The sequence below is a fragment of the Triticum urartu genome, chromosome 4 (genome assembly GCF_003073215.2).
Source record: "Triticum urartu cultivar G1812 chromosome 4, Tu2.1, whole genome shotgun sequence".
Classification (NCBI taxonomy): domain Eukaryota; kingdom Viridiplantae; phylum Streptophyta; class Magnoliopsida; order Poales; family Poaceae; genus Triticum; species Triticum urartu.
Genome location: NC_053025.1, coordinates 491,175,753 through 491,190,415, shown reverse-complemented (window position 1 = coordinate 491,190,415; position 14,663 = coordinate 491,175,753). Strand labels below are relative to the sequence as shown.

Sequence of the window (14,663 nt, the reverse complement as noted above, 5' to 3'; positions counted from 1 at the left end):
ATGATTCCACCCATGCAAAACCCCAGCGGACCCCCTCTTGATAGTACGGTGCCCTCTACGCAACTAGTCCACCGAGAAAGAAACGAAAGAGCTACACCGTCTTGAAATACACTCCGAGGGGAAGAAAGCGTCTCGTGCCAGGGGAGAATCTGAGAATAATTCAACGCACAAGATTAGTCCGCAAACATGTTGTCATCAATCACCAAAACTACCTTGAGAGAGATATGCCGTAACAATAACAAAACAACACGACAACAAGGTTTTAAAATAATTGACAAGCTTTTTATGTGACAACACGGCAATTGGGTAGAACTAGTCTAAAACTGAAGTGACCAGAATATACAGATGCTAATAGGAACAAGGTAGCTTACCTTAGATACGTTGAGTAAACTCTGCCATTTCGCTTCGAAGAAACACTGCTGCACTTTCTTCATCTTCAGCGGCAGAATTAAGAAAGATCTCACGGTTCTCAACACTTTTGAACACTTTGTAGGCAGTGGCTCTTTCATTGCGGTGGATGCTTTCCACCTTGTGCAAAACAGCAATGCACTTGCTGATGGAGAATTCTTGGGCATTTTTTGCCCCGGCCAATAGAGCAGACTCCTCCTCCGCTTGCTTCCGTTTGATCTCCACATATTGTGTCATCACTTCCACCATAGGATCATCACGCTTCTTACCCTTCTTTGATTCCTTCACATGCTTGTTATTTGAAGCAGCAACACCACCTCTTTGTGTAGCATTTCTTGAACCATCACTTGGGGCAGCACCTCTGGGACCATCACTTGGGGCAGCATCTCTTGGACTATCACTTGGGGCGGCATGTCTTGGATCATCATACATGTGTAAATCATCATCGTATTGATTCAGGTCAAAAGAGAAGGCAATCTTCTCTCTTTCAACTTTGGGATCACCATCACTCACTTGTGTAACCTCAGTTGATGTGAAATTGAAGTTACCTTCTGCTATATGCCCTGCACAAACACCCAAGTTATCATTAAAGGCCACACAGTAATGAAAATTCATTATAAAGGTCAACAAAAAGAGAGGAAATGAAAATACATTCAACTCAGTAACTCACCATCATACAGATCACCAAGCTTATCATAGAGGGGAAATGGCTTATTCTGGAACTTAACTATTTCTGGCCACGTCTGTATATATAAAAGAAATGATTTATCAAACTTAGATTGCTCGAAAACAAGATTGATTACAAAAGAATGGAATACAAGTCATCAAGTTTTGCAAAGACAAAATGCACTACACTAGAACTTACAGTCATCAAGTTTTGCCAAAGATACGCGTCATCATCTATCATGTGTGTATGATAGTTCCAGCTGACACCGCTCTGTTTGCGAGCATCCTTAATAAGTCGGTATTGAGCTTTCAAGTCTTTTTGCTTTTCCTGAATCTGTATCTTTGTAAAATTAGTGTGGCCATATCTTTCATGAAATAAATCAGCCATCCTATTCCACGCTTCAGTTGACCAACCATTTTGTCCCCTATGGTACGGAGTGTTGTGCTCCTGAAGTATCTCAACCAAACCCTTTTCCAAAGCTGGGTTCCATTGAGCTCTTGGCTTTTTAACTACACCAACACAAATTTACATTGTTCAAACTTAATGCTCAACATGATAAGAGGAGTTACTATCATTCAATTTGAAAACAAATAGTGATAAACTTTAGGAGGACTAGTGAAAACTTCCAACAACATGATAAGAGTGAGTTATTCATTATCTATAGTAGAGTGAGTTGTGTGACCTACATCTGCTACTTTATTCTCTAATTTATACTCTACTAGTGATTATGTCATACCATTGACGAAACATAATAAGTGAGCAGTACTTCTTTTGGGAAAACTGTCAGCTAAATAATACTCTAGTAGTCTATATACTCATGTTATAGACTTGTTTCTTCTATAATGCACCACTACATGTAGTATTGAAAGATATCATTCACCAAACATAACAGCAAGCACAGAACTTAATTGGCAAGATCTAAGAAATGGAGATTAAGTAGACCAAATACCTCTTGGAGGTGTCTTTTTAATTTTGGGTGATGGCTTCTTGGCAACGTGTGAAGCTTTTTTCCCACTTGCTTTCATGAGATTGTACTTTTGGGACCCCTTTGGATACATATCTGCATTTCAACACACACTACATTATTAGATGATGAAGACAAGAGAAGTTAATTAATTAGTATATGTGTATATATCATAAAAACACACACAATCATGTTGGCTATTCAGGATGGTATGCTTCCCACATTTGCATTGCGATTTCATCCCTTAGAGTGTTCCCTAAGTCGTTGTTCCCATAGTTATTCTCGTCGCCATTCGGGAGATCAACAAAAGCATTTGGCGCTATGTTATCGAGCTGGTTGTCAAGCCAAGTCTCGTCACCATTCTCCATTTTGATGATATTGTGAAGAACTGCGGCAGCTGCGGGAAGTTTCACTTGGTTCTCGATTGAATGCAGTGTGCCGACGTGAAGAATTGGGAAGCGCTTTTTAAGAATTCCTAGGGACCTTTCCACATGGCTCCGTAGAACAGCATGCCGATGATTGAACAATTCCTTGTGGTTTTGTGGCCGAGGATGTCCATGACCAAATTCCTTCAAATGATATCGGACACCCCGATAAGGTGCGAGAAATGACTGAGTGTTTGCATAACCCCCGTCAACTAGGTAAAACTTTCCCTCAGGTACTTTAAATCCCTTGCTCATTGCAGAATGAAGAACCCTCGCATCCGTAGCTGAACCCTCCCAGCCACATGATATGAAAGTGAATTTTAAATTGAAGTCGCATGCAACCATAATATTATGACTCAAGGTACCCTTCCTATTCCGAAATGGAGCAGCAATCCCAGGTGTTGCGGTTATAGGAACATGTGACCCATCAATGGCTCCTAAACAGTTCTGGAAGCAAACATTGCAGGTCAATAAAGAACTATTAAGTTAGATAAGAAAAGGAATTGTGGAAGCGTTAAAAATGGAAACCTGGAAGTAAGGATAAAATCTTGTGTCGGTGGAGATTTTTGGATGTGGCTCATCAATGTTCGGAGGCTTCAGAAACCGACTAGCTAAGACAGGGACGATGTTGAAGAACTCATTGATGTACTCATGAAATGTTTGTCCACTATGCTGAAATTCTAGCTGGAGATCTTCATAAGACGCGTTGTGAGACACCATGTACAGGAAAAAGGCTAACTTCTCTACCTTAATTCTTGTATCGGATATCAGATTTTCTCTTCTAAGATAAGATGCCAAATCCCGAAAGATACGTGGCTCCATCCTATAAGCTACGAGGCAATTCTTAACATGCCCTATAAGGATATCGTCAACACGCTTCTTGCCATATAGGATAGAGCTATGTCGCTGTTTTCTCTCGACTGGTCCTCTATTACGCATTCGATGCAATACAGGCAGAATAAAGGACATCATATCTTCATCATCCTCACTTCTCCTCTTCCTAATTCGATCAATAATCTCGGAGTTCATCTTGGCACTAAAACTAGAGTAAACAAGCAACAAATAAGAACTATATTCATAAGACATACATAATGATCTAGAATATTATATCATCAGTGTGCCAAGATGTGCAATGACCAAGAGCTATCAAGTATGATATACTACTTCGGCAAAGAAACAAGTTCAAGAGACCAAGAAGCTTATGTAGCTTACCGAAGTTTGGCGTGGCAACAGGTTCCCAAGAAGGAGGTAACTCGTCCACCCCAACAAGGATCCAAGCGGCAGGCTATGAAAATAAGAGTCAAACACATCTCATCATAAGTATTATAAGTAGCAGAATTTCATCATTATTTCTAATCTGACGACACACACATTTGAATAGAAACATCGTAGGATGGTTTGTTCCAATACATGCAGAAGATGGACAATTAGAATCAAGACCAAAATCAAAGAGACTTTTCCCTTGAATAAACAACAGCAATCAGGTATAAACTACATTCATTTCATCAGATCAATTCACTGGCAAGGGAAGTAACAGGTTTACGCTTGTTGAATCCTAATTATTCTACATAGATTTATAAACTCTGCAAAAATATATAGCCTAAACTCTAGCTTGAAGATATGGTTCCCTAGATTACAAGGATGTAGTAAATGAAAGAAATGTTAAGATACAACAATGCTAGGAACAAAAGAGACACGTCCTATATGCAACTGAATGTTTGCTGCAAACATTTGTAGCCTAAACTGAATGCTAGTTCTTTTCTGGGCCGCACCGCTCGTTCCATTCCTAGGCTTCGATTACATGGGCTGAGCAGTTTGTTGCTACAACACACCAAGATTACATGGGCTTCAATGGTATAGACACCTCCAAAGTCTCCAAATAGATTAAAATTAAATATGAGCAGAAATCGCAATCTTGTAAAAGCAGTGCACTAGCCAGTGAGTTCTAATTGCAGATGACTTCACACTACTAAGTGGTGATTGTGATCATGTACTTTTCTATAGCAACTCTTTCTTTCTTCATAAGAACAAATACTGTAAACCATCTTTTGTCTATCTACATCCTATTTTGTACTAGTGTAGTTGTTATCATGGTACATCTGAGAGTAAGAATCATTTACTAACAATTGCAAGAATTGAAAGTAAAGATTGGAAATAGGAAAAACAGATACGCATCTCCCTTTTGAACGTGTTGCAATCAAGAGTACTGCTGCATTGGTCTGATATTCGGGTTGAAACTTTGCAGGTATCCTACTGATGGCGACAAGCAAATGTTGGCCAACTAGACGGGCCTAACAAGGAATCAGGTAAGCAGCAAAGCTGGTCACTGTTGCCGCTACCATGCCATTTTGTTTCTGGAGCTTGGTTGACATGTTGGGTTAATAATGGCGGTGCAGGTGTCGAACTGGTTCATCAACGCGAGGGTGAGGCTGTGGAAGCCAATGGTGGAGGAGATCCACAACCTGGAGATGAGGCAGGTCCACAAGCACCCGCCGCACGACAAGGGCCAGCAGCACGGCGTCCATGGCCAGTCTCACCAGCACTCGTCGCAGCAGCAGCAGCAGCAGCAGCAGCGCAGCGACAATCGCTCCGAGCCCCGCGACTCGCACCCCAGCAGATTGAGACAAATCTCGACCTCTAGGGTTAGGGTAGAAGAGGAGCTAGAAGAGGACGGCGTTCTTGGCAAGCTAGCTGGGTAGGAGACGACGTTCTTGGCGTGCTTGCCGGTGAGGGCGAGGCGAACGGAGGGCGTGCGGGAGGTGGCAGCCATGGAGAGGATGGGGAGGGGAGGGGAAGGGTTGCGGTTACTAACCACCGGGGAGAAGTCCAGTATGCCGGAGGAGATCGCCGGCGTCGAGGCGGCACGGCGTCTTGGAAGGAGTCGGCGGCGGCGTCTCGGATCGAGCGGCGAAGCGAGTCGGGCGAGCAAATCCTCGAGGGGGGGCTCGAGGGTTCTGAAGCGCGTGGAAACTGATGAATCGACGGGGAATCGAGAGGATTGGGCCGTCGAAACCCCGGGTACCAAATGGGCCAACGGGTATTTGTGAGGATTCTGGGCCACGCGAGGAATACCCGCTCGACCCACCCACCCCCCCACGCGAAACAATCATAGCAGGATTGGTGGCATTGAATGTTGGAGTGATCAAGCAGTCGGTGATGGGCTCGTACATCTCAATTTGGACGGATAGATGGATTCCAAACACTGCAACTCTCAAACCAATGGGCCAGTTGGGCAATGATCCATTAAAAAAAAGTCTCTAACATTATTGATGATTACACCAATGGTTGGAAAACTGATATTATTCACCAAAATTTCTTTGCGCCTGATGCGGATGCCGTACTCAATATCCCGTTGAGTCCATCAGGAGGTGAGGATGCATGGGCACCAGAAAAATCAGAAATTTCTTTGCGCCTGATGCGGATGCCGTAATCAACATCCCGTTGAGTTCATCAGGAGGCGAGGATTTCTTGGCATGCGCAACAGAAAAATCAAGAAGTACTTCACGGTATCCTTCCAGATTATGTCAGTTTAAAATATCGCAATATTAAAGAGGTTGGCCGCTGTGCCTGTTAAGTGTACCAGGCTATGGATGAAACTTTGATGCATGCATTTCCTTCATTGCGCGCATGATAAGGGTTTCTGGACAGCAGCTCATGATTGGCTCCAGTTAAAAGTTCCGAGGCTGCATCCAGATACGCAGACAAAATATGGAGGCAGACAGGATGTGCAAGGCACAGACCATCAGAACCAGCACGTTCCGAGTAACACAAGCGCTCTTAAAAACTCTTCAACACTTTTACAGGCACATGTCTACGTCAGAAATGGTGAACTTTCACCTGGAACAACATCTCTCAATATCATACATCTACGACCCAGTTCACATCCTAGTCAGTTTGGTATACAAATGTTGTAGGCTTGGCCACGCTTTGTCCTCCGAAAGCCATTAGAATTCCACGCTTGTAGGACTCCAGTCCAGTATGAGCATTTCATTTCATGGCTTCTCGCATTTCAACAAAAACTTGACGCTAAAACTGAGAATAAACAGCCATATGTACCTCAACTAATCACATCGCATAGGCCCCCTCATCTTGGCATTAGTTGGGTGCACCGTCAGGCTGTTGGGGGTTGTCTGCAACCACTTGCCGCCTCTGACGCTCTCTCAAGTACAGGACAGTTACAAGGCAAGCAAATAGAGTCAATATTGTTGCGTTCCCTTCATCCATCAGGACATCTTCCACCCATTCCTCGACTACAGGATACATCTCCGGCAGCGAGTCGATAAAATTAACCTGAAATTAAGAAAGATTTAGCTACCAACTGCAAGGAGTACAACAATCTAGCATGATTCAATACTCAATATGACCATGATGATTATACAAATACGGCATGCATAGTAAGAACAAAAGGCAGACATCGACCATCAGGTGGCTAGGGATGAACAGACAAGTTGGCATATGTATTGTCAATCTTGAAAGAGCATAACTCCAGGTAACTGAGAGAACAAGAGGTGGTAAAGAAATCAAGAGGTTAGGAAGCATAGACTGAAGCCTGAGGCAGTTTGTGAACTGCTGCAGGCATGGTATTTCAAAACTAAAAATAACTTATGTTTGGAAGATGCTACGGTTCATTGCATATGAGCAACCAGTGGGAACCAGCTAGAAACTAAAAAAGATGAGCAGCAGGGAGAGAGTGGGAAATGGACCAGGAAAACAAGTTGCCAAATAATATCGCTTAAACGGCAACAGAGATTACCATACAAGGAAACAAACTTGAAATTACCTACAAGTGAACTATACAGATACTTCCTATTTCTTGTATGCAACTAAGCCATGGATGATACAAAGAGAAAATAATGTCTTACCATAAAACTGCCAGCATAGTTTTTCCTTATCCATAAACTAGTTAGTGCCAGCATGACAGGAAGCTTAGCTGCTGAATCCACCTCCACAGCCTGATCATAATATCTTTTTGCCAAGTGCAGATCAAGGGGAAGTCCATGACCGTGCTCATGCATGTACCCAAGGTTAAACATGGCCTGGGCATTAGACTGTGACTGAGCATGCATATATGCCTCTGCTGCACGCTCATAGTCCCTCCCTACACCCTGTAACACAGGACAGATTCAATATGTGATTTCAGCAATGATACTATGAAAAGTCTCGAGAGAGCGCACAGTCCCCTAGTACCTCTGAAATGCAAAAGCAAATTTAGAAGCAGAAATCAGACTCCACAACTATGTTGCAGGCGCATCCCGTTTTCAAATACATTTCATGTGTGAATTTATTTTAGAAGCCATATATTTTACTTAGTTATCCAAATAGTGGTTTTGGAGAAGTTGTCTCATCAAACATGACAGTTGGTTCCTCTCAAAAGACATTATGTACAAGTGCATAACTTCATAGAGACAGATGGCTTCTATTGGGTGCAAACATATGGCTTGTATTGGTGCCACATAAACTCCATATTTTTTTCAAAATTCAGAACACAAACCTAAGGCACTTTATATTATTGTTTACCATGTTTTTAACAATCTGTAGTAGTCATACTAAGAGAAAAAAACAAAAAATGAGGACCACATCTCTGACATAAAATATTAGCCTACAACATATGGTGCTTGATGTGAATTTCTTAAGTAATTTTAGCAGAAGCCTGCAATCATCTAGATAGGATCAAGAGGGTACTTGAGAAACGTGTTATACCAACTAAAAGTAAGGACCATTTCACATACCCGGCCATAGTAGTAGGCATCGCCAATCAACAGAGCAGCATGCTCATTACCCTGCTCAGATGCTTGCCACCACAAAGCATGTGCACGGAGATGTTTTTCCATATCTGAACAGAAGCCAGATTCTCCCATGCAAATATGTTCATCGCCATATCTATCAAGAATCCAGGCGGCATTGCTTTGGGCAACCTCATACCCAAGATCTGCCATTCTAGAATATAAGAGCAATGCCTTCCCTATGTCGCCTTTTAGATAAGATTCTAGAGCCCACCTAGACATCGAGCTCCAGGGGCCCCTCTCAGCAACAGACTTGTACAGAACTGTTGCCTGAAACAAGAAAGACCAAAGATTCAGCCCTTTGATAATAATAGTTCGAACAATTCATGTTTCCCTATTTGTATCATAACAGATTAATATCATTAAAACAAACCGACAAAGTATGTTATAGCATTAATGCTTCTGTAAATCAGCCTTCTATCTTTCTCTACAGAAACAACAGTTTGATCTGCCTGGGCAGAGGGTTTTCTATTCAATCTTGTAAATGGAAATATATACTTTAGCATTACATGCCACTTCTTTAATTAATAGACTATAGTCCATTCAAGCAGACATAAAGATGAGAAAGAGCACATGCACTCTAAGGGTACGTTTGGTTTACCACCAACACCAGCCTCTCCAAAAAATCGGCTCGCCAACGGGATTTGGCTGTCGTTTGGACTAGCACCAAAAAATTGGCTCGCCCAGCCCGCCTGGAATGCCTGCATGTTATTCTCGCCAATTCGTGGGCGCAGCGAGGGCGCGGAAAACGCTCGCCAAATAATTGGCAGCATGCCCTCGCCTGTTCTTTATGTGGGTCTCGCTCTGTTTTTGGTTTTATACCATGGTCTCATCCAGCGTTTGTTAATAAAAGACATCAGTACGGCGGATTAATCGCATGGGTAGCTACGTGATGACCGAGCAGTTGTTTGAAATCACGGATGGATTTTTTTCGTTGACGTGTTGTTTGGATGGATCAATCCCGTGTAAGCGGCTACCCAACATAGTTTTGTTACTATACTAGGTTTTTTCTTTTCTGCGGGTAGGGACTAATGGTCATAAAACCACTACTAATTATCTTGGTTCGGTCGTGATTCTCTATACTCTTGAATGTTTATTTTTGGCATATTATAGTTAATTGATTTCTGTAGTACAGAAAAACTTATTTTTTAATGTGTCTTTCTTTGTTGTCTCGAGGTACAGCCAAATTAAAATCAAATCAAATCAAACACTAATCAATCCAGCTACCCCTACAAAGCATTTGGTAACTCAGCTAGTGGCAAACCAAATTAAGTCTCAGCAATTTTACCAAAATTTTGGCAAGTACATTGGCTACAATCCAAACAATGTTAATTTACCAAAATTTTGGTCATGCCCTCACACAGGCGTGCCAATTTTTTTGGCTGGGCTAACTGGGGCACAAACCAGACACACCCTAAATCTAAGATGGTGCACATGCAAGAAAATAAAATAAAATAAAATAGGCCTGCTATAGCACCGTAAAAAAATGCACACTTGGCGTATTCTAGCAAACAGCTCTATCACGGAGCATTCAGCAATACTTCCATACAAATGCTCTTACAAGCTACTGCACGTGTTCCAAATCAGATTCTTTGCTTGGATAAAAGAAGCAAGTGAAAACAAGTTATGTTTGTCATTACATGCGAGGATGAAGATTGAATAATTGAATAGTGATATTGTCGTGTGGTTTATATGTTTTGGCGTCATTTTATATCTATAATGTAAGCATATTGGCTTTTTGCAATTCAAATGCTTGACTTTAAGATTGATTCTTTAATTTGAAGACTTCTTGAAATATAGCAGAGCCCGCTGTGCCCAGTGTGTTGTAGCAACATCATCTGCTATAAGAAAACACACGGTTACTCAATACACTTATTTATACTACACACTATTCAAATATTGTGCGAGACATTAACTGGTAGGAAATAATTCCTATGAACCCGTTGAACTTGGTTGTAGCCTCAGGAACTGAATCAATTTAGAAAGTTTGGCAAGATATATCCATATCGGATGTGATAAATTCATAACGGAACTGAGATAGACTTCCACCACCGGGTTTCTAAGAAAGTAAGAAAAGTGTCGAGGCACAACACACAGTCTACTCATTGGGCATCTTAGGCCTAATTACGCATGGCTCATGAGAGCACCCCTTACTCATACACTGATGATGATTTGATAAAGGAAAAGGAATGCTCATGAAACATCATACATAATTGTGGCAGTGGAAGATTTAATTCAGCAATTGATACAACAAAATAATTATCATTACCATATGGAGGTTCCTCTTAAGACCAATTCCTTTTTGGAACAACTTTGCCACTTGATAAATAGCTTTTGGTTGCCCAGCATTTACTGCACGAAGAAAATAATTGCATGCTGTCATCACATCCCTCTTTACACCAATACCCTTTAGATATAAAACACCAAGGTTATAATAACCCCCATGCTCTTTATGGTCAGCTGCAATTTCAAAATATTCCTTTGCCTACAAAAAGGTAAGTAAAAGAATGTAAGTGCCTCGAGCTTATAGTACATTGATTATTGCAATACAGAACTGTGTATTGTTGAAACCATCAAGATAGTGAAATGTTCAATTTGGTAACTTGTGTTTGTTAATGGCCAAATGGATTATACAAGTAAATTGAAATTTTCATAGGTCTTAGCATTTATTAACAACTAATAGTGCAGAACTGCGGAACATTGTCAATTTGTCACTTGAATTCTTCTCCATCGGCAACTCAAAATATCTAATCTTCATAGTTAATGACATCCTAGCGAACATGGGTATACTTATTACTATCACTATGTTCAAAAAAATTGCAGTCATCATATCCATCCATTTGAAAAATTGATGTGAATGTGATACTAAACCATTCTCCTAACTTACTCGAAGATGCTCCTTGTTAGGCTTGTTAACACATCAGCAATACCAGGATAGGGATTGTTTTAATGGTTACTGTTGTTATGGGTGCAATCTACCTCTATTGCATAGTCCAAGGGGCATATATATATTACACAAGACTTGAGGTACAAGGAAAGGAAACATAGCCTAATAGGACTCCTAGACCTAATACTAATACTCCTTAACACCCCTCCTTGTTAGGCATTGCATTTGAAGAAGTGTAACACTAGAAAAAAAATATGATAATCAATGTAAGGAACACTATCAAGAGTCAGAGGGCAGCGAGAGAGATGCGGACCGATGGAAACATCATTTATTTTTACTACTCACATCACAAGAATCGAGCTTCAGCCAACAGCCAAGACCATACGTCACGAGAACCTAGCTTCAACCAACAGCAAGACCACAACACAGCTACGGCGCTGAAGCAGATCAGGACATAGCCTAATAGGACTCATAAACCTAATACTAATACTCCTTAACAACTTTCTATGGCAGCTGTAAGTCGTGCATTGACAAAAAAGTTGTATGCCTTGATCAAATGTGATCGCTTTGTTCATCCACGGCAACAGAATCACTGGTGAACTTGTACATCCAGACTACTGTAAAGTCAGACTTGAGTTCCTGTCTACTAAGATGTGTAGCAGTATAATTTACCAAAACAGCCTATAGAAAATCTAGCTGGCAGGCAGTATCTCTACCAATAACAAAGATAGCAGCAAGCATGGTGAAAATGTAGCCACAGAATATTTAGTGCAGGCAAGTCTAGCAGCAGAAACAGTCCACGGCAACAAGCTTATACTGTAGAGGAGTTATGGCCTACTCAACTGCATTCCAAATTCTAATGCACAATACTTACTTTTGTCAAGTTCTTCTCCACCCCATAGCCTTTCACATAGAGATAACCCAGTCCATTGTAAGCTGAGTACTGTTCCTGCTGTGCTGCAAGTCTCAACCACCTGTATGCTAGGGTGTAGTTTCTTTCCACTCCAGCACCTCTAGCAAAGATCTCCCCCATAAGCTCCATAGCACGTGGCTCGTCTTTCTCCACAGCCTTAGAGAACCAATGATATGATTTGCCATAATCACGTCTGAGTCCTCGTAGTCCATAGTAGTACAGAAGCCCTAATTTGTACATTGCGGCAGCATTGCCTCGTTGTGCCTGGTACTCTGTGATTTGAAAATCTTCATCGTCCTCACCACGGGACTTCCTCAAGGCCTCCTTGTTTTCTTCAGTTCCACTGTGCAGCCGAACTGGTTCAATCACTGGTGGCTCCTTCGAGATTAAGGAGCTTGTCAGAGCAGCCTCTGCAAGTTCGGCATATAGTGTGACAGCCTCTTCATACATCTGTAAAAGCAAATCGTTCAAGTCAACAAATATCCAATATTAGCCATAACATTTAGCCAAACTCAAACGTGTTCCAGCCGGTCCAAATCATTTGCATAGACCATATATATCGATTGAAAGTGCAGTGGCAAAACCAGAGTAAAGATAATTAAATGATGTAGTGATGCCACATCATACCTAGACTAGATATCGAAGCACCAGATTTCAGACTAGACTATAGAACTGAAACAACGATAGTAAGGCATTCATGTGTTTCAATAAAGTTCTGAAATGACACAAAGATTGCACAATAAGGACAAGCAAGCCAAAGCAATGACATAAATAGGCAGGAAGCTACATGAGCTGAGATAATGACATATATGTTTGAACAAGCAGAAAACACTATACCCTTTTCCTTTATTTCATGCAACCAAAACATAACAATTGTCAAGATAACCGTGCAACAGATATCCCCACTGTTGAGATACAAATGCCATACAAAAGACAGCAGCTTTTTATAGTAGTAACATTGGCACGATATATACCTCTAACCGACAAACTTGAACACCAACAACAAAACAAACCTTGACGTTCTTACTTAGATCATATAAAAGTAAAGTATTGGCAGATATATGAGTCTAGTATGTACAAGGGCATTGGTATGTGAGCCTTAATTGCATACCAGAGGACTTTTGGAGCATTTTAAAAACTACAGTCAAAAGAGAAAAAATACAACTGAACTTCATCAGCCTGATTTGTGTTGTTTTGATCAGACTGCTAGTTATTCACAGGAATACATACATTGGTCCTAAATAAATATGACCCCATTACTACAGCTCCTAAGATGATGAAGACAGAAGGCCAGTTAAACATAACATCAAACGCCCGTAAACAAATTCGCTGCAACATTGGAGGTAAAAATCAAAATCATGTTATAAGTTACATGTACTAACTAACAATACCATAGGCTACCATTTATATAAATTTAACAAAACCAAGCCAACGACTAAAAACGTTCTAAAACACGGAGTAAAAGAACCCATGGAGACAAAAATTCACATATGTCTGATGTTAACCATGCGAGGCTTATCCCTTCAACGCAAGCTAGATAGCTAACCCACATACAAAATCCTCCAATCGCAGAATCCCCATTAGAATTAGTTAATTGCACGAGCAAGCAAACAATCGAACCGAATCACCTCACCTCCTGGCGAAAATAGGCGTAGGCGAGCGCCATCTTAGACTGGAGGTCTCCTGCGTCGGCGGCGAATTTGTGCAGCAGGAACGCGCGCGAGCGGGACACCGGGCGCGCCATTCCAGCTCCGGAGAGGAACGCCAGCGCCGACTGTGCGCCGGGGTGTCCCCCAGCGGCTGCAGCGTCGATCTGCGCGGACGCAGTGGAGAAAGCGGCTTCGTCCCCCGAGGACGCCGCTGAGATCATGGCGCGGACGCCCGCGACGAAGAGCGCATCGGACGGTGGGTCCGGCTGATCGCCCGACGGGGAGGGGGTGGTGGGGTCAAGGAGGGGGATCCAGGAGGACGGGGAGAGGAGGGGGTCGGTGGCGGGGGAGTCGTCCGCGAAGTCATCCCAGTCCTCGCTGTCGCCGTCGGCGGATGGCAGCGAGGGGTGCGCGCCAGAGGGGTCCTTGAGGAAGTCCTCGCCGGAGAGGACCAGCACGAAGGGGCGTACGGCCGCGGCGCGGGGGAGGAGAGCGGAGACGGTGAGGACGGCGAGTAGGAGGAGACGGCGGTGGAGTGCGCCGGCCATCGGAGGAGAACCAGACGAGATCCCGGTGGTACAGTGAGTTCGGAATTTAGGGGGTGCTAACCAATAAGACTGACAGGTGGGGGCCAAGTTTGAGGTGGCCAACGACGGCGCGTCACGTTTTCGCGGTGACGTGTATATCGAGGCCAGGGTGTAGACGTGTACCGCGCGACGTGATTGGCTGGGGCTTGATTATCGCTAGATTTCCTATTTGAGTTTTGATTTCGAAAATACATATAAACCTCGTGAGAGAGCGAGGCTATGCCATTTCATAAATCAGAGTGAAGTGGTTCGATTTATAACGAAATTAGGCGAGAAAACTATATACATCACGTTCGATTGTTGATTAGAGAACACCCATGTAACATCCTTGATAACTGAAAAAAGTAGACCTAGAATGCAACCAAGCAAATCAACAACAA

At 42.4% G+C, this 14,663-nt stretch overlaps 2 protein-coding genes across 2 annotated transcripts; both read right to left on the bottom strand.

Annotated features, from left to right (window-relative positions):
* Nucleotides 1-372: 372 nt before the first annotated feature.
* On the bottom strand, nucleotides 373-1,462 carry LOC125554822. The gene is made up of 3 exons (XM_048718226.1): nucleotides 1,274-1,462; nucleotides 1,079-1,151; nucleotides 373-971 (listed from the first exon to the last, which is right to left on the bottom strand). Exons 1-3 carry the CDS (start codon nucleotides 1,460-1,462, stop codon nucleotides 373-375), a joined length of 861 nt encoding a protein of 286 aa, XP_048574183.1.
* Nucleotides 1,463-6,220: 4,758 nt separating this feature from the next.
* LOC125552221 (ERAD-associated E3 ubiquitin-protein ligase component HRD3) lies at nucleotides 6,221-14,331 on the bottom strand. Its single transcript, XM_048715710.1, has 6 exons — nucleotides 13,681-14,331; nucleotides 12,009-12,497; nucleotides 10,517-10,732; nucleotides 8,194-8,517; nucleotides 7,327-7,569; nucleotides 6,221-6,754 (listed from the first exon to the last, which is right to left on the bottom strand). Exons 1-6 carry the CDS (start codon nucleotides 14,242-14,244, stop codon nucleotides 6,560-6,562), a joined length of 2,031 nt encoding a protein of 676 aa, XP_048571667.1. The 5' UTR covers nucleotides 14,245-14,331; the 3' UTR covers nucleotides 6,221-6,559.
* Between the last annotated feature and the right edge of the window lie 332 nt (nucleotides 14,332-14,663).

Bases quoted from the DNA above. Each gene is read 5' to 3' on its own strand.
- LOC125554822 (XM_048718226.1), bottom strand. From the start codon at position 1,462: ATGGCTGATTTATTTCATGAAAGATATGGCCACACTAATTTTACAAAG. The intron at 1,152-1,273 runs GTAAGTTCTAGT...TTATATATACAG, and splicing joins TTTGGCAAAACTTGATGACT to ACGTGGCCAGAAATAGTTAA. The intron at 972-1,078 runs GTGAGTTACTGA...GTGTTTGTGCAG, and splicing joins GCTTGGTGATCTGTATGATG to GGCATATAGCAGAAGGTAAC.
- LOC125552221 (XM_048715710.1), bottom strand. From the start codon at position 14,244: ATGGCCGGCGCACTCCACCGCCGTCTCCTCCTACTCGCCGTCCTCACC. The intron at 12,498-13,680 runs GTGAGGTGATTC...TTGCTTTTACAG, and splicing joins ACGCCTATTTTCGCCAGGAG to ATGTATGAAGAGGCTGTCAC. The intron at 8,518-10,516 runs GTAATGATAATT...TTCTTGTTTCAG, and splicing joins TTAAGAGGAACCTCCATATG to GCAACAGTTCTGTACAAGTC.